General features: G+C 43.7%; 1 protein-coding gene across 1 annotated transcript; it reads right to left on the bottom strand.

Moving 5' to 3' along the window:
* Positions 1-22,234, bottom strand: trim67 (tripartite motif containing 67). Its single transcript, XM_014205170.2, has 10 exons — positions 21,391-22,234; positions 15,508-15,603; positions 14,633-14,755; positions 9,480-9,590; positions 8,176-8,329; positions 6,975-7,135; positions 6,462-6,600; positions 5,028-5,331; positions 3,183-3,345; positions 1-2,904 (listed from the first exon to the last, which is right to left on the bottom strand). Exons 1-10 carry the CDS (start codon positions 22,147-22,149, stop codon positions 2,854-2,856), a joined length of 2,061 nt encoding a protein of 686 aa, XP_014060645.1. The 5' UTR covers positions 22,150-22,234; the 3' UTR covers positions 1-2,853.
* Positions 22,235-26,474: the final 4,240 nt, after the last annotated feature.

The following is a 26,474-nucleotide window of genomic DNA, read 5'->3' as shown; positions in this document are numbered from 1 at the left end:
TTCATATTTCATCACAGTTACTAATTTATTAATTTTAAAAAAGGAAAAAAAATACATTGCTTTTTGCTTTTCTTTTACACTGTATAATATGAAAACAATGCCAAGTACAACGCATTTCATATACAAACCACTTAGAAGTACAAAACGTTTACATTGTAGGAGAGATGAGAACTAAAGAACATACATACACATGAACAGAATTCTAGAAAAAGAAGCACAGCTTTTTGTGGACACATACTGTGGACATAGATGCCACAGTGTCCTAAAGGACCAGTTGACATTCCCCATGAGGTTTGGTGTTGCACCCGGCCTAGTTCTCTGGTAGTGTGGCAGTGAGGGCAACAGGCACCACAGGGCATGAGATGCGTGCCTGCCTTTAGAAGAGAGAGATGCCCCACAGACACTGCAACATCTCCTCCCCCCACATGCCATAGTCAGGGTGGGAACAGTAAACATGGGAAAAATAAAAAGATTCAAATGCAAACGTAATCTGACAGTAGTGACTTTCTAGCACAATTTTTTGGTTCTTTTTTGGGGGTTCACATTCAGAAGCAGGCTACCATGTTGGGGAAGGGAAATCCATGCCAAACACACTAATATACAACACTTAGAGAGGATAAACTACTATCTGCATTTACTACTAAGGTTCTTTTGATATTATGGTCTGCACCTGCAGTGTTTTTTTGTGCCATTTCCATAGTGATTGCTGAGAGGCTACATGGACCCCATTTTGTTTGCCTTTGGGGTCTGTTACACCTCACACTTCCCTATACTGTAGTTGCCGTCACAAGCACTAATTCCGTTTTATACGAATGTCTTCATAAAAGGGATGGTTCTGTAATTGAGAACATTCACTTGGAGACATTTAATAACTCAATACACGCTGGAACCTGATGCATTGGCTTTTCTCTATACAAAATGGCTCTAGCCAATTATCAGTCCAGCCTAACAGCTGTCAACATTTCATGTACATTTCCCATCCATTCTATTTACCCCAGGAATGGTCACCTCCACATTTTAGCTTTGGACATACTTTAGTTCCATCAGACAGTCTGCTCTACATCATATCAACATGTTTAATGTACAAGGCAATGGTTCTGTTCAGAAAACACCATTAACACAGCTAAATAACCCCCATATTAGATTTAAAGACTATTAAAAAATGCCAGTACTATATTTGGTGTTTTTACAAAGAGAAAATATTACAAGAGCAGTACAAATCATTTTCACCAATAGTGTACCACAGTGCTTCAACACAGACTCTGAGCAGAATCTTCTTCTAATGGCAATAGCTTTGGTATCCTTAATCCAACAACATATTACCATTTTGGATTAAGGGCACATTACTTTGAAGCAACACTTTAACTAGCAGAAAGAGATCAGGATGTTCACAAAATTATAATTAAAGAATATAATACAAAACTCCTAACTCCATCTAATGCAGATTAATGATATACCAGTACGTGAACTCAAACATAATGAGGACATGGTCAAATGTAAATGTGGGATAATAAACCTGCGTAGTATCTACAATTCCATAAAGATTCCTTCTGACAAATCACAAATGCACTGCTTAACCCTCTTCATTCATTTTGTCATCTGCCATGGCATGTTAATATGCTTTAGCCCCATAAAATGATTTAACTTGTCACATAAAGGTAAAAGATATACTGTGGTGAAATGAATGTGTAATGCTAACTCAAACTCTAGGGGGCAAACTGTTATTGTACTGTAATAGGTCGTCTGAAAAGCTTCCGCATAGCACTGTTGTGCATTGTTTTACTATATACAGATAGAGTTTTAAGTAAACTAGTTAGCTTAGAATACATGCTTGGGAGATAGTCGTATTTACAGTTTCCTTACATATCATGCAAACTTGACCCTCTGGTGGTCTGTCAATACAATACTTTTAACTGATTTAAAATACCTTTAACAATACCTGTTCATTCAAACATCACATGAGCATACACCCTCTTAATAAATATTTCAATAGTGTAGTAAAAGTCAATGCATTAAACAATAAATACTTTGAAAGAAGATACTATCTACTGTATGTAGATAGTTTGACAAAATATACATGGCAATGTTACATCTCAATGTCACAGTGGTTTGGCTTCACTTCGAACCAAGATTTGTCCTCTAGCGACAGAATTTTGTGTTTGATAAGATACAGTTTGTCCTCTGATTTGTCCCTTATACTGATTTGTCCTTTATACTGATCTGACCACCTTTACTCTCTTATTGAAAGCGAGGCTGGGGTGAAATCCATTTCAATTTCATGAAATGGAATTTATAGGGTATAAAACCCCCAACACGTAATTTTCAATTGACCAGAATTGAAATTGTATTTACTCCAACTCTGGCAAGGCTTTGTAAAGACAGTACAGTATATCACCAATAATATGTCTGAGAAAAGCTCTATTAATCTCTACTTATGAGTTAGATAGGCTGACGTTCAGTTTCCTCTAAAGAAATAGGAGTATACAAACTCTCTATGAACTAACCTGAGAGAAGAAGATGAATACAGTAGAGACATTGTACTGTAGGGCATCTCATGACTCTACCCTAGTATGGGATTTTGTTCCAGAGATGCACTTCATTAAAGCACCCGGTGGCATTTTGACTGTAAACACAGAATCTGATTGTAAGGATTGAGATGAAATTAAGACTTTGAAAATTATTTTAAAAAACAATATAATTGATGTACAAAAGTCCCTTGTATATAAGATTCCCTCTAAGGGTGATATTTGATCATAGGCATTGAACAGCATAAGATATACAGTAGTACTAAGGGGGGGCGCAGGAGGAATCCATGTTGACATTGGTGGGACTGTGCCTAGACACCTTGGGAGGCTACTGCTGCTTAATATTCTTTGGCACCTCCATTCCTGTTAGTAGGGTGACCTGCGAAGGACAAACAGTTCCAAATGAGATCATGACAGATTAAACTGCTGACTCGAGGTCCAGGATTTGAACCACAGAGCTCATTAACTCAGCATGATGTATATTTGCTGGTTAGTAACAATTGAAATATATATATATATGTGTGTACAGCCTATGCAGTTTAGCATATCCTTAATCTGGAGATTCATTTCATTGATAAAATAATCCTTGAATTTCGAGACAAAACTATCTGAATGATTTTCTGAAATCTAATCAGCTCTCTGACTATCAGTGCTCACCTGGACATTTCTGTTGATGCTGACAGCAGGCATGAAGACTCCCTCCAGGTTCTCAAAGGCCACGGGGCCATGCTGCTCTTTGTTGATGAAGAACGTTAGAGTGTACTTGTTCAGGTCCAGCAGGATGCCCACAGTGGCACCCTTGGAGATGCCCCCCTCGGCCCTGCAGAACACACACACACACACACACACACACACACACACACACACACACACACACACACACACACACACACACACACACACACACACACACACACACACACACACACACACACACGCACACACACACACACAGAGTCTAGGCTTAATGTACTCTATCAAAACAGATCACACAGGCCCTTTGAGAGTGGTCTGGGATCTGAGATGGGTAGAGGGATCCCAATAAGTCCAAATACAGTTCGGAGCAAATGGCTTTGAGCGGATAATCGTTTCCTCTATTCAAGACATTAGATTTGACCTAATTGCTAAATCTTTCGTGTTTGTATGTAGGTTATGTGTGAATTGATGTACAGTAAATCCCTAATATATTTGGAATACTTGTAGTCTAACAAATATATGAAAACATTCCCAAGCTTCTCCTTCAGGGTGTATATCTTTTCTCCCTTCCAATAGGATAAAGAAAACAACCTTAGGCACTAAGTCAATAAATGCATCCATATCCAAACATCTGAAACACTTTGGCAGTGCAAAGCCGTATGTAAATAGTTACACTCAAACCAGTCAACTCATTGGAAACCCCAAAAGCCAGCAGTGTTTTTGTTTTTGAGAGTGAGCAGCTCAAACAACAAAATGGTGGAAGTGTGAAAGTGTGCCCCCAGTCAAACAGCTATGTCACAAAGCTAACAGGGGGTTCCAGAGAAATCCGCTAGGCTAAAGAAACAAACAAGCAGGATTGCGGCACGATCAGCCTTTGATGATTACCTGACATACAGTACATGTATCGTTGGCACTTTAATGAGGGAAATGAGTGAGTCATTTTGGTTGATAGGCTCCAACTTAACAGCTGGCAGGAAGATAAATAATGAGGTTGGAGAAACAAAAAGATGATGTGCTATGAAAGACAAAAACAGGGAAACTCTTTAATCAGCGACTGAAAATAGTAACTACTACTGTATTATTGGTTTAACGAGGAAGGAGGATTCTGCTCTGGATATTCATGTCCCTGGGGCTACTGTAGGTTGCTAAGCCTGTGGCCTCTTTGTCTTTGAATCTATGTGTAATATTACTCTATGTTACCCTGTGTCAAATTTAATCAAAACGGATATTCACAAAACACAAGAGCACTGCCCTGAGAATAATCTCTTCCATTTCCAACTAACTGCCTGTCACACCCTGATCTGTTTCACCTGTCTTTGTGCTTGTCTCCACCCCCCTCCAGGTGTCGCCCATTTGCCCCATTATCCCCTGTGTATGTATACCTGTGTTCTCTGTTTGTCTGTTGCCAGTTCGTCTTGTCTCGTCAAGCCTACCAGCGGTTTTTCCTGTACTCCTGTTTTCGCTCTAGTCCCTGTTTTCTAGTTTTCCTGGTTTTGACCATTCTGCCTGCCCTGAACCTGCCTGTCGTTCTGTACCTTTCGGACTCTGCTCTGGATTACTGACCTCTGCCTGTCCTTGACCTGTCATTTGCCTGCCCCCCCCTGTTTTTGTAATACACTTTTGTTACTTCAAACGGTCTGCAACTGGGTCTTATCCTGAGGTCTGATACTGCCTGCCAAGTATTGTAAGTGCATACGTGTTTTAGTCCTGACAGTATGACACACAAAGCACATGATGGCTATTTCTAAACTCTGAAGCTGTGGAGGAGCAGGAGTCAGCCTTCCTCCCCAGAGATGTGTCACCTACCTGTTGGTGTGGGAGTTGTTGTGCATGAACCAGCTGCGGTTGTTGTCCACGTACATGGCCCAGGCCTTATCATCCTTCCCCAGCATCATGTCCTTCATCGTATTGATCCTCGCCACCCCGAACGCAGGGTCCGGGTGGTTGTCATAGCGATCCACCCTGAGCTCCCAGTAATGGACCCCCTTGGAGAAGGCGGCTGTCCCCAGGACCACACGATCATCGTAGCTGTTGCAGCTCACTGTCCGGTTCTCATTGGTCAATATGATGTCCCTGTGAGCCGAGGTGGGGTCGAAGGTGAACCAGGCCACTGCAGGAGAGACAAAGTAGAGCAGTAGGAGGAGTCAGAGCAAGATAAGAGCATTTCCAGGTCTCTAGGCCATGGCTGTCTGAGTGAACCTCATTGGAGGATGGAGCCCCATGAAAGCATGAAACATGATGCCATTATAGAATGGCACAGTCAGCTAGGACCCCATGCTGGGCTGCATACTGTGAGATGGCACATGAAATATTCACAAAGCACCACAATGAAAAATTCTACTTCTCATTTAAAAGTCAAGCACTGGATTAATTTTAATTCAGTAGCTCCTTGCCCATAAGGCACTGCTGTATCAAACCATTGCAGTGTATTGCCTTAATTAGCCCCATTCCTCAAAGAGGCACTGCTATGTTAGAATAAACAGTTAACTGGCACACGACAGGCACTCACTAAGGCCTCCACACGCAGAGATCCATTGTTATTGCAGCTGGCAGAGGCAGAGTTGGAGCCGCCTGTTCTCTGCTCAGTCTAAACTCTCTCCTTGTCCTGCTGCTCTGTCAGCGCAATCAATGGCATCAACAGCCTATCCTCTCTCCCGCTCCCTGTCCATCCCTCCACTCCCCATCCCAGTAATGGGAGGACAGGGAGAGGGAGGAGAGGGAGAGAGGATAGGCAGTTGATGCCATTGATTGAGTGTAAGGCTAGGATGGGGAGTGGAGGGATGGATGGGGAGAGCACGGCAATGCGCTGACAGCTGGCAGGCTAGAGTAATCACAGTCTGGCATGCTCTCGCTGTGATACTTTGCTAAACTGCGAGACCACTTCCACTGTCTGTCAGCCCTATATCTGGACTGGACATTTCTTTAGTGGAGCTCCTTCAGCTCTGGCTCTGGCATGGTGTTTACTGCTCTAAACCTGGAGGTTTCTGGGGACCCAGAGCTGACTAGTACCACCACACCCAGCCAGGACAGTGACAGATTGCACCAGTCGCCTTCCATTAAAGTGGGATCTGGGATACCATTTCTGTGGATTAGAACTCCGTAGTTAAGGACACAAACAAGAGCGTTGATGGGAGGGCGAGGCTTTGTCGGTCCCCAGTTGGGTGGGGCGGGGGGTTCTCTTCCTTCCCTTTCATGTCTACAGTTAGGTCAACACAAAGTGAGAGAATACAGAACACCCACCATCAGATGTCTTCAGCACCACAGTCTTGCTATAGGGCCCCACCCCGGTGGAGTTGTAGGCCTTGACTCTGGCGTTGTAGGAGCTGTTGAAGTGGAGGCCGTCCACAGTGCACACGGTCTCCTTCCCTACATACACCTCCTGGGACACAGAGACATACAGTACAGCACAGGACCATCTGGCGTTAGTTAGAGCTCTGACTGCAGCATGTGCACTATGAATAATAAAATACGTTGCAGAGGCGACAACTGTAATCTATAGGAAACGGGTAGGACACCCTGCTGCACATACAATTACAGTGGAACTGTATTACGCATATTGAAATGAGCCTGGCTAAATAAAAGACAGCTCATGCAAACCTTTCATTGCATAATGAGCATCAAACGTTTACATTCTTTGACTTAATCTACTGCTAAAACACCCGAGCGTGAAGTGCTCCATCCTAGTGTCAGACTACATGGAGCGTCGGACATGATGACACGTTCTCTAATGTGTGAAGTGAAGGATTATCTGACCCTGTATTGACCCCCGTTGCCGTCGTCCAGCTCCAGGATGTAGCCTTCGATGGGGTTGCTAGGGGGCACAGTGACCCTCCAGGCCAGGGTGGCACTGTTGTTGCGGGTGCAGCACTTCTCCAGCTGTAGCAGAGGGGCCGGGGGCACCGTGGCAGACTCCACTTGAATAGAAACGGATGGCAGGAACACCACAGAGGAGTTAACAGCTATCTCTGCATGGATAGGTTGTGGTTGATAGTTGTTGTTGTCAGGCAGGTGAGAATATTGTAAGGGAAGAGTACGGTAAAACATGCATGGGAGGAGAGCACTCTATCCTCTTAACGTGGTGGGCTGGTGTGGGCTGGCAGGTCTCAAGGAGGAAAAGGGGATTTGGATGATCATATAGCAACTCTGAAATACCTCCTGCGCTCTCCGTCTCTTTCAATCCACATGCATGCATTTGTTTCAATAATGGAGTCTCCTGAATATCTGAAACATGATATTGGACATGGGTTGATGTGTGGTGCTCGACTTAGTTTGCAACATAGTGGAACTGATCAACTACTGTGCTTTCTCAGGGGAATGCTGGTTACATTTCCCATGGTTTCAAATCTCATTTGGTTTTATATGACGTTGTATTTGGAACAGACTAAGTTGGTAACTGTGTATGGGAAAATCTTGTCTGCTTCAGTAGACAGATATGGAAACGTGTTGGAGCGAATTGAAATACATCGTATTTATATGAAAAATATATCCTGGTATTCTAGGACATTGCCAGGGGGTATACTGTACACTACAAATCTTCCTCAGGTTTAGTCAAGCACAATATTTAAATAGACTCATGAAAAAATTGCTGTGGACACATAGTATGTCTTAATCAGATACTCAGAATATTGAACTTGCTCACATCAACTAAGCATTTGGAGTGTGAAGCATGGAGACCTTTTTGGTCAGTTTTGCTAAAGCATTTCTACCACTTCAACAAGCTATAAAGCACAGAATGAGTACAGGTGATGCATTTCACAAGAGACAAGTGCGTCTACTTAACTGCTGAACAGCCATACAAAAAATACATTACAGACACACTTGAAAGATGAGTCCACTGCAAGACTATCTAACAATGTAACAATATACTGTATGAAAATGTGTATGAATAGACTCACACTACGCAAACAGTAGCAAGTATATGAATATGACTTAGAAATGAACACATATTGGTTACCTTTGCTCTGGACAAAGTCCAGCTGTAGTATGGTCTGCAGCAGGGGGTCTGTGTTCAGGGTCAGGTCAAACTCGGGGCCCACCTTGGGCTCCAAAGCCCCTTTGACCCACTGGTCCTGAGACGACGTCACACGTTTGATCAGCGCATCTGAGATCTACATAGAGACACACAGTAGGGGAGAACCGCTTCAAACCAGCTACAACTCCACTAAAAGATTCAGCTACAGTGTAATATACTATTACAAAGTGCAACATGGTTTTAATGGACTTTTATGGTTTCTCTGAGGCTTTGTGCTTCTGGAAAAATGCCAGCTGGAAATGTGCTGCATTAAGGAATAGCCAACCCTGTAGGTTACCAGCTTTTGTAAGGATTTATATAAGCTTTTATGATACAGAGCACAGATTTTGTTCAGGGGTTAGAAGAAACTGTACAATCAATACATCATAAACATTTCAAGGGGGGAGGGAAGCACCAATTTACAGAAGAGAGTCTTTCATCTCTATTTCGTCTTATTCAGACCGTTCTTTTAAAGAAAAGAGGAGAATCAAAGGCTTCCAGCTAATGGTGAGAGGAACTAAATATAACACATCAACGTTTAACTCGATGAGGGTGTCACGTACCAATGTTAATCATTATCAGGTTAACCTTTTTATTGCCTATTAAGTATCAATATCTTCATTCACATTTAGCCAACAACACATTTTAATCAACATCTTGCTACAAGCTTATCGTATGCACTCTGAATCAATATTTATTAGCATAGTAAAATATAGAAGTCTTGATGTTAAGAATTTTTATGGCTAGAGTTTTCTAATGATCTTTAAATGATTTGTTTTCAACCCGTTTTAGGAAAAATGTTTGGGAAAAATAGTTGTTGGCCTTAGCCTTTAGCAGTAGGAAACAAGGACATCTGAGGGGAATGTGAGGGAAGTCTCATTTGTGTGAGAGGCAGGCAGGCTAGCCTCATCCACAGCCTGTGACGCCCTAATCTGTTTCACCTCTCTTTGTGATTGTCTCCACCCTCCTCCAGGTGTCGCCCGTTTTGTTCCTCTAACCTACCAGCGGTTTTCCCCTTGCTCCTGCCTTGTCTATATTCCTGTTTTCCAGTTTTCCCAGTTTTGTCCTTTCTGCCTGCCCTGACCCTGAGTCTGCCTGCCCTCCTGTACCTTTGCCCCACTACTCTGGATGACCGACCTCTGCCTGACCCTGAGCCTGCCTGCCGTCCTGCCTGGGCCTTACCTTCAAACATGATACAGCCTACGAGCAGAGCTCCAGCCCCATTCATCCATACATCACTACTGTACCTGCAGGAAGCCACTGGGGTCATTCTCTTTGATCACCTCCAGACAATACTCCATCATGCCCGTGGTCTGACGCAGCTTCATAGTGCAGTGTGTGATCTGGTCACGCACCACCTGAACACAGAAGAAGCCAGGAGGACACAGACGGGCACCCTTTAATGTAATATTTACACTGGGCAGGCATTTCACACACACATACAGACACACACACATGCACACGTACACACACACACACACACACACACACACACACACACACGCGCGTTTTTCCTTCTGGCTAAACACAAAGCACTGGGGAAAATGGATTTGGGCGGGTGTCAAAGCCATTCATTCACAGCTAATTGAAATTCAGTGGACTGTCAACATTTTATGAGCCTTTGTTTGGGTAGACCACTTATACTTGCTCATGTGTTTTTAACTTACCTTTGCATTTTGTGAAAAAGTATGGATATTTGTGTTTATAAGATTATAAATGGAAAGGTCAGAAAAGGTTGATTAATTGGAAGGTATTTAATCAAATGAAGCCTTAGAATTCAAAACTAATGTAAGAAATAATTAGATTAAGCCACTGACACATTCAGGCCATTAGCCTATCATGAATTAAATGTTCATAAATGATTCACCTGTCAACCGGTTTCATTATTTAAATAAATCCATGAAAAATATTACAAATGAAATAAGCATAGAATGAGCATTCCTGAATAGTAGACGGAATAAAATAACCCCAAAATATAAACAGACCAGAGGACAGTCTGGAACAGTCATGTCAATCAAATCATAATTAATATACATCTAGGTAAATCAAATGATATATAACAACAAATAATCATGGCCTCCAAACCCTCAAGCTGCATACTGGACCCTATTCCAACTAAACTACTGAAAGAGCTGCTTCCTGTGCTTGGCCCTCCTATGTTGAACATAATAAACGGCTCTCTATCCACCGGATGTGTACCAAGCTCACTAAAAGTGGCAGTAATAAAGCCTCTCTTGAAAAAGCCGAATCTTGATCCAGAAATTATAAAAAACTATCGGCCTATATCGAATCTTCCATTCCTCTCAAAAAAATTTGAAAAAGCTGTTGCACAGCAACTCACTGCCTTCCTGAAGACAAACAATGTATACGAAACGCTTCAGTCTGGTTTTAGACCCCATCATAGCACTGAGACTGCACTGGTGAAGGTGGTAAATGACCTTTTAATGACGTCAGACCGAGGCTCTGCATCTGTCCTCGTGCTCCTAGATCTTAGTGCCGCTTTTGATACCATCGATCACCACATTCTTTTGGAGAGATTGGAAACCCAAATTGGTCTACATGGACAAGTTCTGGCCTGGTTTAGATCTTATCTGTCGGAAAGATATCAGTTTGTCTCTGTGAATGGTTTGTCCTCTGACAAATCAATTGTAAATTTCGGTGTTCCTCAAGGTTCCGTTTTAGGACCACTATTGTTTTCACTATATATTTTACCTCTTGGGGATGTCATTCGAAAACATAATGTTAAATTTCACTGCTATGCGGACGACACACAGCTGTACATTTCAATGAAACATGGTGAAGCCCCAAAATTGCCCTCGCTAGAAGCCTGTGTTTCAGACATAAAGAAGTGGATGGCTGCAAACTTTCTACTTTTAAACTCGGACAAAACAGAGATGCTTGTTCTAGGTCCCAAGAAACAAAGAGATCTTCTGTTGAATCTGACAATTAATCTGGATGGTTGTACAGTCGTCTCAAATAAAACTGTGAAGGACCTCGGCGTTACTCTGGACCCTGATCTCTCTTTTGAAGAACATATCAAGACTGTTTCAAGGACAGCTTTTTTCCATCTACGTAACATTGCAAAAATCTGAAACTTTCTGTCCAAAAATAACGCAGAAAAATGTATCCATGCTTTTGTTACTTCTAGGCTGGACTACTGCAATGCTCTACTTTCCGGCTACCCGGATAAAGCACTAAACAAACTTCAGTTAGTGCTAAATACGGCTGCTAGAATCCTGACTAGAACCAAAAAATGTGATCATATTACTCCAGTGGTAGCCTCCCTACACTGGCTTCCTGTTAAGGCAAGGGCTGATTTCAAGGTTTTACTGCTAACCTACAAAGCATTACATGGGCTTGCTCCTACCTATCTTTCCGATTTGGTCCTGCCGTACATACCTACACGTACGCTACGGTCACAAGACGCAGGCCTCCTAATTGTCCCTAGAATTTCTAAGCAAACGGCTGGAGGTAGGGCTTTCTCCTATAGAGCTCCATTTTTATGGAATGGTCTGCCTACCCATGTGAGAGACGCAGACTCAGTCTCAACCTTTAAGTCTTTACTGAAGACTTATCTCTTCAGTAGGTCCTATGATTAAGTATAGTCTGGCCCAGGAGTGTGAAGGTGAACGGAAAGGCTGGAGCAACGAACCGCCCTTGCTGTCTGTGCCTGGCCGGTTCCCCTCTTTCCACTGGGATTCTCTGCCTCTAACCCTATTACAGGGGCTGAGTCACTGGCTTACTGGTGTTCTTCCATGCCGTCCATGGGAGGGGTGCGTCACTTGAGTGGGTTGAGTCACTGACGTGGTCTTCCTGTCTGGGTTGGCGCACCCCTTGGGTTGTGCCATGGCGGAGATCGTTGTGGGCTATACTCGGCCTTGTCTTAGGACGGTAAGTTGGTGGTTGGAGACATCCCTCTAGTGGTGTGGGGGCTGTGCTTTGGCAAAGTGGGGGGGGTTATATCCTGCCTGTTTGGCCCTGTCCGGGGGTATCATCGGATGGGGCCACAGTGTCTTCTGATCCCTCCTGTCTCAGCCTCCAGTATTTATGCTGCAGTAGTTTATGTGTCGGGGGGCTAGGGTCAGTCTGTTATATCTGGAGTATTTCTCTTGTCTTATCCGGTGTCCTGTGTGAATTTAAATATGCTCTCTCTAATTCTCTCTTTCTGTCTTTCTCTCGGAGGACCTGAGCCCTAGGACCATGCCTCAGGACTACCTGGTATGATGACTCCTTGCTGTCCCCAGTCCACCTGGCCGTGCTGCTGCTCCAGTTTCAACTGTTCTGCCTGCGGCTATGGAACCCTGACCTGTTCACCGGACGTGCTTGTTGCACCCTCGACAACTACTATGATTATTATTATTTGACCATGCTGGTCATTTATGAACATTTTAACATCTTGACCATGTTCTGTTATAATATCCACCCTGCACAGCCAGAAGAGGACTGGCCACCCCTCATAGCCTGGTTCCTCTCTAGGTTTCTTCCTAGGTTTTTGGCCTTTCTAGGGAGTTTTTCCTAGGGAGTTTTTCCTAGCCACCGTGCTTCTTTCACATGCATTGCTTGCTGTTTGGGGTTTTAGGCTGGGTTTCTGTACAGCACTTTGAGATATCAGCTGATGTACGAAGGGCTATATAAATTCATTTGATTTGATTTGATTTGAACTCAGATTGAATTTACTATATAATCCTCACATCACGCAACATTAAAACAATGCCACTCCAGCGGTCTATGGATTATGCCTGGACTAGACTGTCACGAGTCACAAAAATGACTCTCTCGCTGGGAATGTGTAGTGTGGCGAAAGAGACCACTGATAAAAATACTGCTGACAGATTAATGGCTCGGATGAAATGAATTAGAGTAGAAAATGACGTTCACCGGCACACAAACACAACACTCCAGACTATTGAACAGGGGGAAACAAATGCCCTCCAGTTGGGATTGCATGATACAAAAAAAACATTGTCCTGTAGATTACATAAAGTAGTTATTCTCAACAGATTACCGTCACGACTGTTCCTAAAAAAAGGACTTCATCAAACAAAGCTAACAATCCAGGCTCTCTTGGCTGAGAGTTGAGGAAAGACAGTCTGCACCGCTTCTTTTTTTCTAAGAAACAATAATGTGTTGGAAATTCCAAATTATTTGCATAGTCAATTTACACACAGCACTGACACACATGCCACCAGACATGCCACCAGACGTCTTTTCACAGTCCCCAGGTCCTGAAGAAATTCAAGGAAACGTACAGTATTATACAGAGCCGTGATTGCATGTAACACCCTTCCATCTCATATAGCGCTAGTGAACAGCAAACCTGGTTTAAAAAAACAAATATAGCAACACCTCACAACGCCTTTCCCCATGTGACCTACTGTTTGTGTGTATGTACTGACATGTATGTGTAACTGATAGATACACACACACACACTACATGTTCATGTTCTTAAATGTATGTGAGTTGGATTTTGTCTGTAATGTATTTTTATTTTGCGTCGGACCCCGGTATGACTAGCTGTCGCCATTGGCATTGGCTAATGGTGATCCTAAAAAATGTCATAAATCCAAGTTAATCACCAACCATCTATCTCCACCATACTGTGGGAGATAAGATGCTATTGATACAGAATGCTGTCACGACAATTGCTCTTTACTGGTGTTACCATATGGTTGTGTACTAAACTCCATAAAGCTCTTATTTTCCCACTGTAATCTTCTGAAAAGGACACATCAGTTTGACAGCCTTCGTCATAGTGAAATGAAGAGACCTTTTTTTTCTGCTGTGTGATGCTCCAACAGTCCTAGCTGCTCTTCAGCTTCAGCCCTGCTAAACACAACAGCTGTCCTCTGGAGCCCCAATCCCCCAGCCTGCACATTGAGCCTGGGCTTGGATCCATGTGACTCACTAAGAACTTAACACCAGCCAGCCTTCAGACCCAGGCCCTCAGCTGAGGCTTCAGGGGGAGAAGAGAGGACAGGGAGGCGGAGAGGACAGACATCTGCGTCCAGATGCACCTCGACCTGGGCCTAGACAAGTTCACAACCTTGGATGCCCTTTGTGTCATGAAAGAGCTGCCAGCTGAGGTTAAAGAGGCAGTCTATCACTACTTAGGGTTGTAATATGAATAATATGCATCTATTGATCATCTGTGTTAAGTATGCAAAGTATGGTTAACATATCTGATGCAGAGAGAGTACTGTGATTATTGTTAACAATAAACCATGGTCCTGCTGTGTTTGTCCGCCCATCTAAATCCTGCCACCTGTATGTTACGGTCAACATGACCTTGTCCCCAGGATAACGGTGTACATACAATCTGAGCTTGTGAAGAAGTGTCTGGGGCAGTCAACATGATGTCGTTATCCATCAGCCATCGCAGCGTCCATCCTTCTGACCCACCTTGAGCTTGTACTCCCTCTCCTTGGTGACCTTGGTGAGGAGCTTGGCTTTCTGCCTCGTCAGAGCCTCAATCAGGGCGTCACACTGAGCCACCAAGCAGGCCTCGAACTCCACCCCGTTCTCCTGCGAGGGACACAACACAACACATCGCTCAATAAAAGAACAGGAGGTACAGGAAGGTACAGGGTGCTAGGGCCAGGCACAGAGGGGATGGGGGACGGGGCACGGGGGGACGGGGACGGAGGGAGGGGGCGGGGCAAGGACACTAGCGGATTACATATGATAACACCACAGTGATTGCTGCTCAATCTTCCATCATCACCACTGCATATCAATAATCTACCTAGGCGCAGATGAGATAGTGAATTCTATTCTAGCTACACTCTGCACCTCGGTCCAAGGATGAGGAAAATGGTTAGAGACTCTAACTCTACTGAGCTGAGCAGAGCTGGGATTTTACTCAAATACAATCCCCTCAACCCCAGAATAAGAGTCTTAATACACAGCATTGCTGCGACTGATAAGACATGGCAGTGCAGTAAGTGTATAAAAGCTGTGATAGGCGGTGGCAGTCCGTGTGGACAGCAGCCCTTTCCTACTTTAACTCTTAGCGTGGTCACAAAAAGATACTTTTGTTCCCACCGGGCGATAAGAAGCGCTTTAGATGTAGCGCCAGTGTTCGTTGCAGAATAAAAAGAGTCCAGAAAGTGACATTGTATGATTCTGGAGCCTCCTTCCTCTTTCTTTTCAGTATTTGCTAAAGCTGACAGGCACAGGTAAGTAGGCTATGGGGAATACAGGTTAAATTGATATTTCGCTACATGTTGATATTCTCATTTGCTCTACAAGACACGTAATCAAAAAGAGAATGTTACCTGTATCTGCTGAAGCATGTTCTTCAACTGCATCAGGAATTCCTTGGCATCCTTGGCTTTATCCGACACACCATTCAAAGCTTGGGAGAGTTGACACTGTGAATGAAAAACGTATTAATCCAAAACGAATCAAAACACTCTCCATGTCACTTCTCTAACATGTTATGATTAAAGCCAATTGTCCCAGAAATATACAGTATGGGCAGTAATTTAAACTAATTAACCCCATACTTAAACCCAATCACACAGCAACGACCTCTGAGGTCATAGTAATCAAGGAGATTACAAATTCAAACGAGGGCCTCAAAACCATGTTTAGAGGTCAAACCTTTCCGCAGATCTGCTCTGAGCTGAGGCTCATGGACCATGAGTGAAGGGTAATCATGGTGTACACCAACCCTGCTGTGATCAATCTGGCCCGGATCCACACCCCCCTCCTCCCACCTCCCTCCTCCCACCTCCCTCCCGCTCCTCCCACCTGCCCCTATTCCTCTGGGCTTCTCTATCAGTCTCAGTCAGGGCTTCTCTGGGGCTGGGCCTCTGTGGGCCGCGTGCGTCGGGTTCAGGAGGGACACAAATCAAGCCAGCCCTCCACGGTTCATTAATGTGCCATCTGGCCCAGCAAGCTGTCTGTCCGCGCCGCTAACAAGGGGATGAGTGATTCCGCTCCCCTGTGTGGTTTCTTTCCACCAGGGCCCCAGCCACAGCTCCAGACAAGACAAGGGGGCAGTGCCAGCCCAGTGTTTATCGGCTCAGCCCTTTTTCTCTCAGTGACACTGTGTCAGGGTGACCTCCAGGGGTTAGGGGGAGGGGGCTGGTGGGAGCCTGTCACTTGACCACCTCCTGCATATCACCAATTCATGTCTTTTCACTGGGTTGTGCTCGTTTATCCTAACAGTGTATAATGTGAGAGTTTGATTCGATATGGCCCAGAAGGACGCTACTGCTTAACATGAAAACATCATCAAGGGACCCATATCGTCAAGGTTTTATCAGTCTTGCCATGAGCCCCCCTTGTAAGATGTAGTTATTCTTTATGAGCTAATATTAAACTTCAGAGTGTAATTAGGATCGGGATGCTGCCCTCGTGTGACTCAGAACTGGCAGTGACCTCATTAGTGGTGGTGGAACACAGCCCCAGCGGTAGACCTACAAACCCCTTCACTGTCACTAAGGATGACAGGTCAGTTATAGCAGGAGAAACCTGTTAGAGTAGTATCCCACTGGGCACAGTCGTCAATTCAACGTCTATTCCACATTGGTTCAGCGTAACTTCGTTAAAATGTCGTGAACAACGGCGCTGATTCAACCAGTGTGTGCTCAGTGGGAAGGGTCCTAAGATGCAAGGTGAGGCTCTATTTAAATGACTCATTTTAAATAAGTACCCTTCATTGTAAATGTGTTTCCTCCAGAAAAAAAAGGAAGAGGAATTATTTTTCCTGTCAGCAGCATTCTTCCTCTGAAGGAGCCCCAGTAATGGCATCAGTGAGAGAACACTTCAGTAATGTGCGTGACATTCAAGAGCAGAGGGTTTCAAGTAGCGGAGAAGGTGTGTTATCAATTTCTAACCCAGTGTTTGGGGATCGGAGTAAGACAATACATAGCTGCAGTGTTGATCTGCGGCGTTGACCTTGATTCCAAATAGGTCCTCAGGTACACGCCAGGAGGACTGGGTCAGATTCAGGAAGCCCCACTGCCTCCACCTCTTTCTCTTTCCCCTCTTTTTCCTCCATCTCCTCCGTTCCTCTCCTCCCTCACTCAGCAGCTGTGTCATTAGCGCTCCACATCTGGATGAGAGCAGAACCAATCTCCCTCCCCTGCTCAGCCTCACACAAATCCTCTGGCCGTGTGGCACACTACTCCACCACTGATATTTTACAACATAGACATCACAGCCCAGCATGGCCAGCACAGCCCCAACACAGACCAGCACAGCACCGCCAGCACAGCCCTGCTACACCAAGCCTCTTGTTTCATTTGAAGCATAGCATCAGAGAGAGCGCACATGCTGCCAGGCAAATTAGGAACAACCCAAATAAGGCATGAAATCAGAGCACACACAATATTTACCAGTTTAGGAAAATCTCCAGAGGATGATTCAATCGAAAATGTAGTAAAAGTAATATTGCCTTAACAATTGATCAAATATTGATAGGATTTGCTACATGAATATATTGTGTGTATGAATATGCAGAATATGGACACATTTCATGATATTAAAAACCAGTACAAATGACATTTGCAAGGAATAATTCACTCTTTCTTTTTTCATACTAAGTGACAGTGTTACAATCATTGATAAACGCAATGTATAACATCTATTTGAGATATCACATATTGTGAAGCTCGTTACATACATTTCAAAAGGTAGAGTCATGTTATCCATTAGGCCTCATTTTCAGCAACCGTCTGGTAACTTGCCTCCATGTATCCATGGTAACCCTTGAGGTATGCGCACACCGCACAACACAAAGGTCTTGTCCAAGCACTCATTCTTGCCTCTAAAAATAGCTCCAAATGATTCTCCTGTTCCTATGCCTTTGGTTACAGTAGTTGCACACATACAGTATACTCATCCTTTATGCCTGGCTACCCCATCACCAAATGCTTATTCGACACAACATGGACCAAGTCTAGTGCACTGGGTACTATGCAGCTAGAGTATGGCACAGCACAGATATTCAATGGGATGGGAGATACTGCGCTGTACTTAACCTACATTCTGGAGCCAATGCCGTTGCAGGGTCTGGGAGAGGGGCTCTGTATGCCTGAGGTAGCAGAACAACCTGTCATTAGCTACAGTACCATCTGAATCTAGGCTAGCCAGCCAGCCAGCTGACCCGGCCAGACTCTGTGCTCTAACTTGGCTAGCGCCTTCCTGTACTGTACTGTACTGTACTGTACTGCACAAGCTGGGGGCATCCTCTCCTATGTGAATCTCTTTCAATGGTCAAAACCACAGACTTCTGTATCTATTCTTATCCACATAACCACACTGGAATGTAGCCCCATCCACCATTATCCAATAGGACTCTACAAATGCGTTGATCAGATTCGATCCATGACTATGACATTGGTCCATAAATAGGTTGATGTAGTTGAAATGTAGGCCTTCCCAATATGTCATCCTTTCTCTTAATGACAGGATAACAACCCCATTTAACAAAATGTGGAATTGAAAAGAGAGGAACCATGGTTTCTTTTATCTCCTAAAAGGTTATTTGTGGTCATGTATAATGTGCGGTATTTGGGAATTCAGGACAAAACTAAAGGACCTGAGTCAGTTGTAGTGCTGAGTGATTAGTGCTTTTTGAGGTCAGTTCGGTTTCGGTTTTATAATAAAAAAAATAATAATGTTTTTTCAATTTCGGATTCAATACTAATTTTTTTTACATTAAATGCACTATGCATTACGTGGGTTGAATGCTGTAACAACACGGAATAAAACAATGAATCCAATCCCATGATGGTAGAGACTGCCCATTACTGCTTATCACATAATTTATTCACTTTAATAAAATATTTCAGATGTTGTGTATATTACATTTGATTTATTTGGTGACTATGTTTTCATTCCAAGTCATCATCTCATCTCTATAGAGCTGCTGCCTGTGCTGTCTGATAAAGTCACTATTTTAGTAGTTATTCAAAGTAAATAAGGCATACTTTTATGACTGCTGAATACCAACTATCAATCACATATGTATTTTCAGGTAGCGATACCGCAGCTCGCGAAGCGACTGCTCTCTATCACTCTCAATCATCTTATGTCTCTTTTCTGATGTCGGTCAATAAGTTAAAACATTTTTTTTTTAAACACTGACATTTCGGTTAATTGCTCAGTACTAGTCGGTTGTAACACTCCATTTGACGACTTGATTTTTCATCGTGCCGGCGAGCTGCCCTTCACTGGACTTGGCAGGGCCCAATTGCTTATGCCTGCTGCAGCCTGGTGAGCAATGCCCTGGCCTAGTGTACGCATGTGCAGAGTTTGGTACCAGTGTGTAGTGCGTGTGTGGGGGCTTTAAATATACTAAACACTGAATCTGGGTGTTTCTGCTTGGCTGCCCACAGGACATCCATAGGAAAGTTCACTACCGTGACTTTTCATCCAATCCCTTATCTGCTAGTAAATACATATTCATGATGTATTCCCAGCAAGCATTTTTGTCACTCACTCACACTGTCACTGTTAAAGGGGAGACAAATGTCATTGATACCCTAAGGCAGTCCCTTGTTTTCCGTTTGTTCCATTTGACATACTGTAAATAACATAAACACAACTTGACTTTACTTTCAAATCATGTTTGTAAAAGCATCCCCCAAGGAGGAGTATAAGATTGACTACTGAAGTTCCAGCAAAACACGAATGGGGGCTCTCATTCCCAGTGGACGTGGGTCAGCCCACACAGGCGTCTCCATTATCAGTACCATTATCAGGATCTCTGCAGCATGGAGGATGACAACTGCCTCTGAGACACAATCTATCTGTGGTCATAAAACAATCCTCGGAGGAGTAGCCGTTCTCTCTCTCTCTCTCTGTCTCCTTTCAACACTGCAATCTCCAAGCCCTCCTACCCTAACTAACAGACTGCTTGTTGAATCTGTTCAACTGAGTTTTCTGTCAGCTCCTAGAAGAGGACAGTTGATAGGAAAGCATGTCAGAGCTTGAGGGTGGATCTGGAGCTGCGGATGGGAAGGAATGTGAGTAATAGGTTTGTATTAGTCCCCAGTGTCACAACAAAATCCCATCCAAGTGACAGTGGCATAGATAGCTGCCTGGTGCAGTGGAATCATTCAAGGGGAGGCATGCAGAGTAGACCCAACCCAATATCTACAGTGAAGAGGGATAGTGTAGCTTCAAGAGGACTCAGAGATAATTTGCCATAATAGTAGGCCAATACATTCATGTCCTTTTCATCACCTAATGTCTCCCTCCATCTCTTCCTCCCTCTCTTTCTCCCTCTCCCTCTCCCCCTCTCTCTCTCTCACACACACACACACACACACACACACACACACACACACACACACACACACACACACACACACACACACACACACACACCCACACACACTCCCTCCAACCTGAGCAGAGCTCACTTGACCATCCCATTCTTGTCAATACAGACTGTTGGCCATAAAATACAGCACAAAATGGACAGCATGCTGGAGTGTTTCGATCTCACTCAACTCCAGGAAATATATTAGCTAAGCACTTCTGCATCTTGTATTTATAGGGCTCGTCACTTATAAACACAGCTTCACACTTACTGTATGTGATTTCCATGGTCCATTTGTGGGACAGTAGGCTAGTGTGATAAAGGGGAACTGTGCTCATAACAACCCTTGTCAGTGCCTGGGAAGGAGGCACGCTGTTTGATGTGAAGAATACCGCAGGACTCTCCAAATCACACAAAATGTACGATTTGTGACCCAGTTCGGCTTTCAATTTAATTGGTGAATTTGGGTGTGATAGCTCAATGTGCATCTCTACTATCTATCATAGTGTCAGTCTGCCTATAGGCATCCTATGCCTCCTACTCCTCTTCACCATGTAGTGGGCACTGAGGAAACCATGGGGCACTGTTACACAGTGCCGGTGACCTATTCACAAATTCAAATGGCAAACCCAGAGCTGTTGGCAGGAACAATCTGGGATAGAAACTGGAGAACAGTGACCTGACACTGGTGAGTCAGGCTACTGGGCTGCTTTTTATTCTTTCTCTGTGATTAGGCCATACAGTGTTGCTGCCTGATTACTGTAAGTAAAGGCTCCCAATGCACTCAGTTGGAGTGATTTGATGACATGTGATGATGTGATGCTGCAGAGCAGCTTATTATGATGCTGGCCAAGGCCATCCCCACCGCCTTCATCCTTACCTTGTGCTGTTTCCACATGGCAGCTAAAGGTTTTAAATCATGACTCCCGTGCTTGCCACCCTCAAGACACTTCATACACAGTGGAGTCTTGCAGTTGACGCAGTACATGCTAAAGTTCTCCATGTCATGGTCTGCACACGTTCCCTGTTTGCGTATGGTGCCGGCGGGCATCTGCTGGCTTCCAGCCGCGGGCGATTGGGTCGGTGGCAGTAATCGATGTTTGGCCAGCGGTCCACGGGAAGGGTGGCATCGCTGCTGGCATGGTGTGCAGTAAAACACGTCGCACTGTTCGCACATCACAGTGGCATCGACAGGGTTGCGGTCACACAGCTGACATTTCACGTTGGCAGAGCGGCTCTGCTGATAACGAGACACGATCGCCTCCAGTAGCCGGTTACGTGGGAAGCCCCTCAGTCCCCGCTCATCCAGAGAGACACTACGGTGACAGAGAGGACACGTTATGGAGCAGTGGCGGTGCACCAGAGTCGGAGGAAACACCCGTATCCCATTTGGAGACTTGAGGCACGGCGTGTATGATCCATAGCCGCTGTCCGTTTCACTATACATGCTCATTTTGTCCATATCCAAATAATCGTAGTCCGAGTTCCCGGAGGCACGGCTTTGCGGAGGTGTTTCGCCTTCTGGGGTCTGTACAATGATATTTCGGGCGCACGCCAAACACACATTGTGTGAGCAGGGTAAAAGAATAGGATCCTTGAAAAGAGAGCCGCAAACGGGGCATTTTAATTCTTCATCCATCGTGTCTTCTATAAAACGCTCCTCACACAGTACACAAGAGCAGCGATCAATGAAAACAGACCAGCACTATATGATACGAACAGCTCCCTCGATTGGTTTACGCAGGCGCGCGCGAGGGGGGGTTGTTGGCGTTGTAGTCCGAGTGGATGGGTTCTGAAAACGCATCTTTACAATAACAAGTTCACTTTGAACAAAAAACTACAAGACCCGTAATCCAAGTGAGCAGCCGTGAAAAGTATTGTGGAGCCAAGTCACACCTTGGTAATAAATCTGTTATTAACCAGTATCTAACCCAAAGGGTAGCAGTGGCACCTGCCCTGCACATTTCCGAGTCTATTGAATGTGCAATGCATATGTTGGTGGTGATTTTATTTTATTTAGTTTCAACCTAATCTTTTAATGAAATTCAAGATGCATGTTCTGAATTAATAAAATTGCCAATTTTCCCAGAACATTTCCCTTTTCTCACTGGCATACATATGGACAGAACTACACTATATATGCAAAAGTATGAGGACACTCATTCAAATTAGTGGATTTGGCTATTTCAACCACACCCGTTGCTGATAGGTGTATAAAATCGAGCACAGGTCATGCAATCTCCATAGACAAAATTTGGCAGTAGAATGGCCTTAGTGAAGAGCTCAGTGACTTTCAACGTGGCACCATCATAGGATGTCACCTTTCCAACAAGTCAGTTCGTCCAATTTCTGCCCTGCTAGAGCTGCCCCGGTCAACTGAAAGTGCTGTTATTGTGAAGTGGAAACATCTAGGAGAAACAACGGCTCAGCCGCAAGGTGGTAGGACACACAAGCTCACAGAATGGGACCACTGAGTACTGAAGCACGTAGCACATAAAAATAGTCTGTTCTCCATTGCAACACTCACTCCCGAGTTCCAAACTGCCTCTGGAAGCAACGTCAGCACAAGAACTGGCCGAGCAGCCGCACACAAGCAGTGGAAACACGTTCTCTGGTGTGATGAATCAGGCTTCACCATCTGGCAGTCCAATGGACGAATATGGGTTTGGCAGATGCCAGGAGAATGCTGCCTGCCCCAATGCATAGTGCCAACTGTAAAGTTCGGTGGATAAGGAATAATGGTCTGGGGCTGTTTTTTATGGTTAGGGACCTTTAGTTCCAGTGATCGGAAATCTTAATGCTACAGCATACAATTACGTTCTAGACTATTCTGTGCAAGTGTTTGGGGAAGGCCCTTTCCTGTTTCAGCATGACAATGCCTTCATGCTCAAAGCGAAGTCCATACAGAAATGGTTTGTCTAGATTGGTGTGGAAGAACTTGACTGGCCTGCACAGAGCCCTGAACTCAACCCCATCGAACACCTTTAGGATGAATTGGAACTCCGACTGCAAGCCAGGCCGAATAGCCCAACATCAGTGTCTGAATGGAAGCAAGTCCCGGCAACAATGTTCCGACATCTAGTGGAAAGCCTTCCCAGAAGAGTGGTGGCTGTTATAGCAGCAAGGGGTGACCAACTCCATATCAATGCCCATGATATTGGAATGAGATGTTTGACAAGCAGGTGTCCACATACTTCATGTAGTGTATATCTATCCATGATTCATATGCTTTGCATACGCACCCGTTGTTCTTTCCAAATTGGTTGGCATTACTGTGTCACTGTCATTGAAATGTGCAACTGTCAGGCATAATTAACCAGTCAGGACAATATAATGTGTCTCCTGGCCCTAACATGTGCATTGCAGCAGTTACATCCATTGTGGCAGTTTATAAATCAATTGGTCTCAGATTACCTGAGATCCACTCAAAGGGCTGTCATATTAGGATTCTAATTGCTTCATACAATGGGAAAAACATCACAACATGAACAATTCATAATTAATGTTTAGTATGACACAATCCCAAATTAGAAAAAAGACTAGGCTATCTTTAATTTAATGATTTCAAGAGTAATCTTTGATTCCAATTATGCAGGAAATATGGTAGCTGTCACAATTCTCTCCCCAAAAATGTCAATCATATCCATAGCAGTTATTTCAAATGGAAAATAATTGTCTCTCGAAAAGCTTCATCACACAGAATATGATTTATCACCTTGCCTACTACCTGAGTTTGTTACAATAAGTTTCACTGGTTCATTTGGTTTGGTCAAAATTAACCACTCAGCAAGTGGCTGAAGAGCATCCCTGAAAGATCTGCACTCTTCGTGTCCTTCCCCAAAACACATGTAAATATTGGACGATAAATTGTGCCTTCCTGTATTATACCTACAGTTGAAGTCGGTAGTTTACATACACTTAGGTTGGAGTCATTAAAAGTCGTTTTTCAACCACTCCACAAATTCTTGTTAACAAACTATAGTTTTGGAAAGTCAGTTAGGACATCTCCTTTGTGCATGACATAAGTAATTTTTCCAACAGTTGTTTACAGATTATTTCACTTATACACTCTATCACAATTCCAGTGGGTCAGAAGTTTACATACACTAAGTTGACTGTGCCTTTAAACAGCTTGGAAAATTCCAGAAAATGATGTCATGGCTTTAGAAGCTTCTGATAGGCTAATTGACATCATTTGAGTCAATTGGAGGTGTACCTGAGGATGTATTTCAAGGCCTACCTTCAAACTCAGTGCCTCTTTGCTTGACATCATGGGAAAACCAAAAGAAATCAGCCAAGACCTCAGAAAAAAATGGTAGACCTCCACAAGTCTGGTTCATCCTTGGGAGCAATCTCCAAACGCCTGAAGGTACCACGTTCATCTGTAGAAACAATAGTACGCAAGTATAAACACCATGGGATCACGCAGCCGTCATACCGCTCAGGAAGGAGACGCGTTCTGTCTCCTAGAGATGAACGTACTTTGGTGCGAAAAGTGCAAATGAATCCCAGAACAACAGCAAAGGACCTTGTGAAGATGCTGGAGGAAACAGGTACAAAAGTATGTATATCCACAGTAAAACGAGTCCTATATCGACATACGTGAAAGGCTGCTCAGCAAGGAAGAAGCCACTGCTCCAAAACCGCCATAAAAAAGCCAGACTACGGTTTGCAACTGCACATGAGAACAAAGATCGCACTTTTTGGAAAAATGTCCTCTGGTCTGATGAAACAAAAATAGAACTGTTTGGCCATAATGACCATCATTATGTTTGGAGGAAAAAGGGGGAGGCTTGCAAGCCGAAGAACACCATTCCAACCGTGAAGCACGGGGGTGGCAGCATCATGTTGTGGGGGTGCTTTGCTGCAGGAGGGACTGGTGCATTTCACAAAATAGATGGAATCATGAGAAAGGAAAATTATGTGGATATATTGAAGCAACATCTCAAGACATCAGTCAGGAAGTTAAAGCTTGGTCGCAAATGGGTCTTCCAAACGGACAATGACCCCAAGCAGACTTCCAAAGTTGTGGCAAAATGGCTTAAGGACAACAAAGTCAAGATATTGGAGTGGCCTTCACAAAGCTTTGACCTCAATCCTATAGAAAATGTGTGGGCAGAACTGAAAAAGTCTGTGCGAGCAAGGAGGCTTACAAATCTGACTCAGTTATACCAGCTCTGTCAGGAGAAATGCGCCAAAATTCACCCAACCTATTTTGGGAAGCTTGTGGAAGGCTTCCCGAAAAGTTTGACCCAAGTTAAACAATTTAACAGCAATGCTACCAAATACTAATTGAGTGTATGTAAACTTCTGACCCACTGGGAATGTAATGAAATAAAAGCACAAATAAATCATTCTCTCTACTATTATTCTGACATTTCACATTCTTAAAATAAAGCGGTAATCCTAACTGACATAAGACAGAGAATTTTTACTAGGATTAAATGTCAGGAATTGTGAAAAACTGAGATTAAATGTATTTGGCTATGGTGTATGTAAACTTCTGACTTCAACTGAATATGTTCGTATTCTTATATTTGATTATTTCTTATTGTTGTTGCATTGTCGAGTAGGAACCTGCAAGTAAGCATTTCGTTGGACGATGAATACCATGCGTATCCCATACATATGACTGATAAAACTTGAAACCTTTCTCAGAACTGCAGTTAGAGGATTTTAAGGGGTGGGGTCAGGTCATCCCCAAAAGCAAGCTTCACTCTCATAGCCTAATCCCAGCATGTAGTTCAAGGCAGGGCACAAATTCAACCAATTGAAATATTTTAAATATCCAATCCATTACCTATTTTGAAAATCATGAGATTTGCAAAGCCTAGGTCCAAAGCTATATTATAAAGTTTAAATCCTTTTTTACCATTTGGCTCAATAATCCTTAAAATTTCAATTTTCTTGCAGAAATCAAACTGTATATATAAACAAATAGTTTTTTCAATAAACTGGACAAAA

The sequence above is a fragment of the Salmo salar genome, chromosome 06 (assembly GCF_965601325.2).
Source record: "Salmo salar chromosome 06, fSalSal1, whole genome shotgun sequence".
Taxonomy (NCBI): domain Eukaryota; kingdom Metazoa; phylum Chordata; class Actinopteri; order Salmoniformes; family Salmonidae; genus Salmo; species Salmo salar.
The sequence above is the reverse complement of the archived record's forward strand: the minus strand, read 5'-3'. Positions and strand labels throughout refer to the sequence as shown.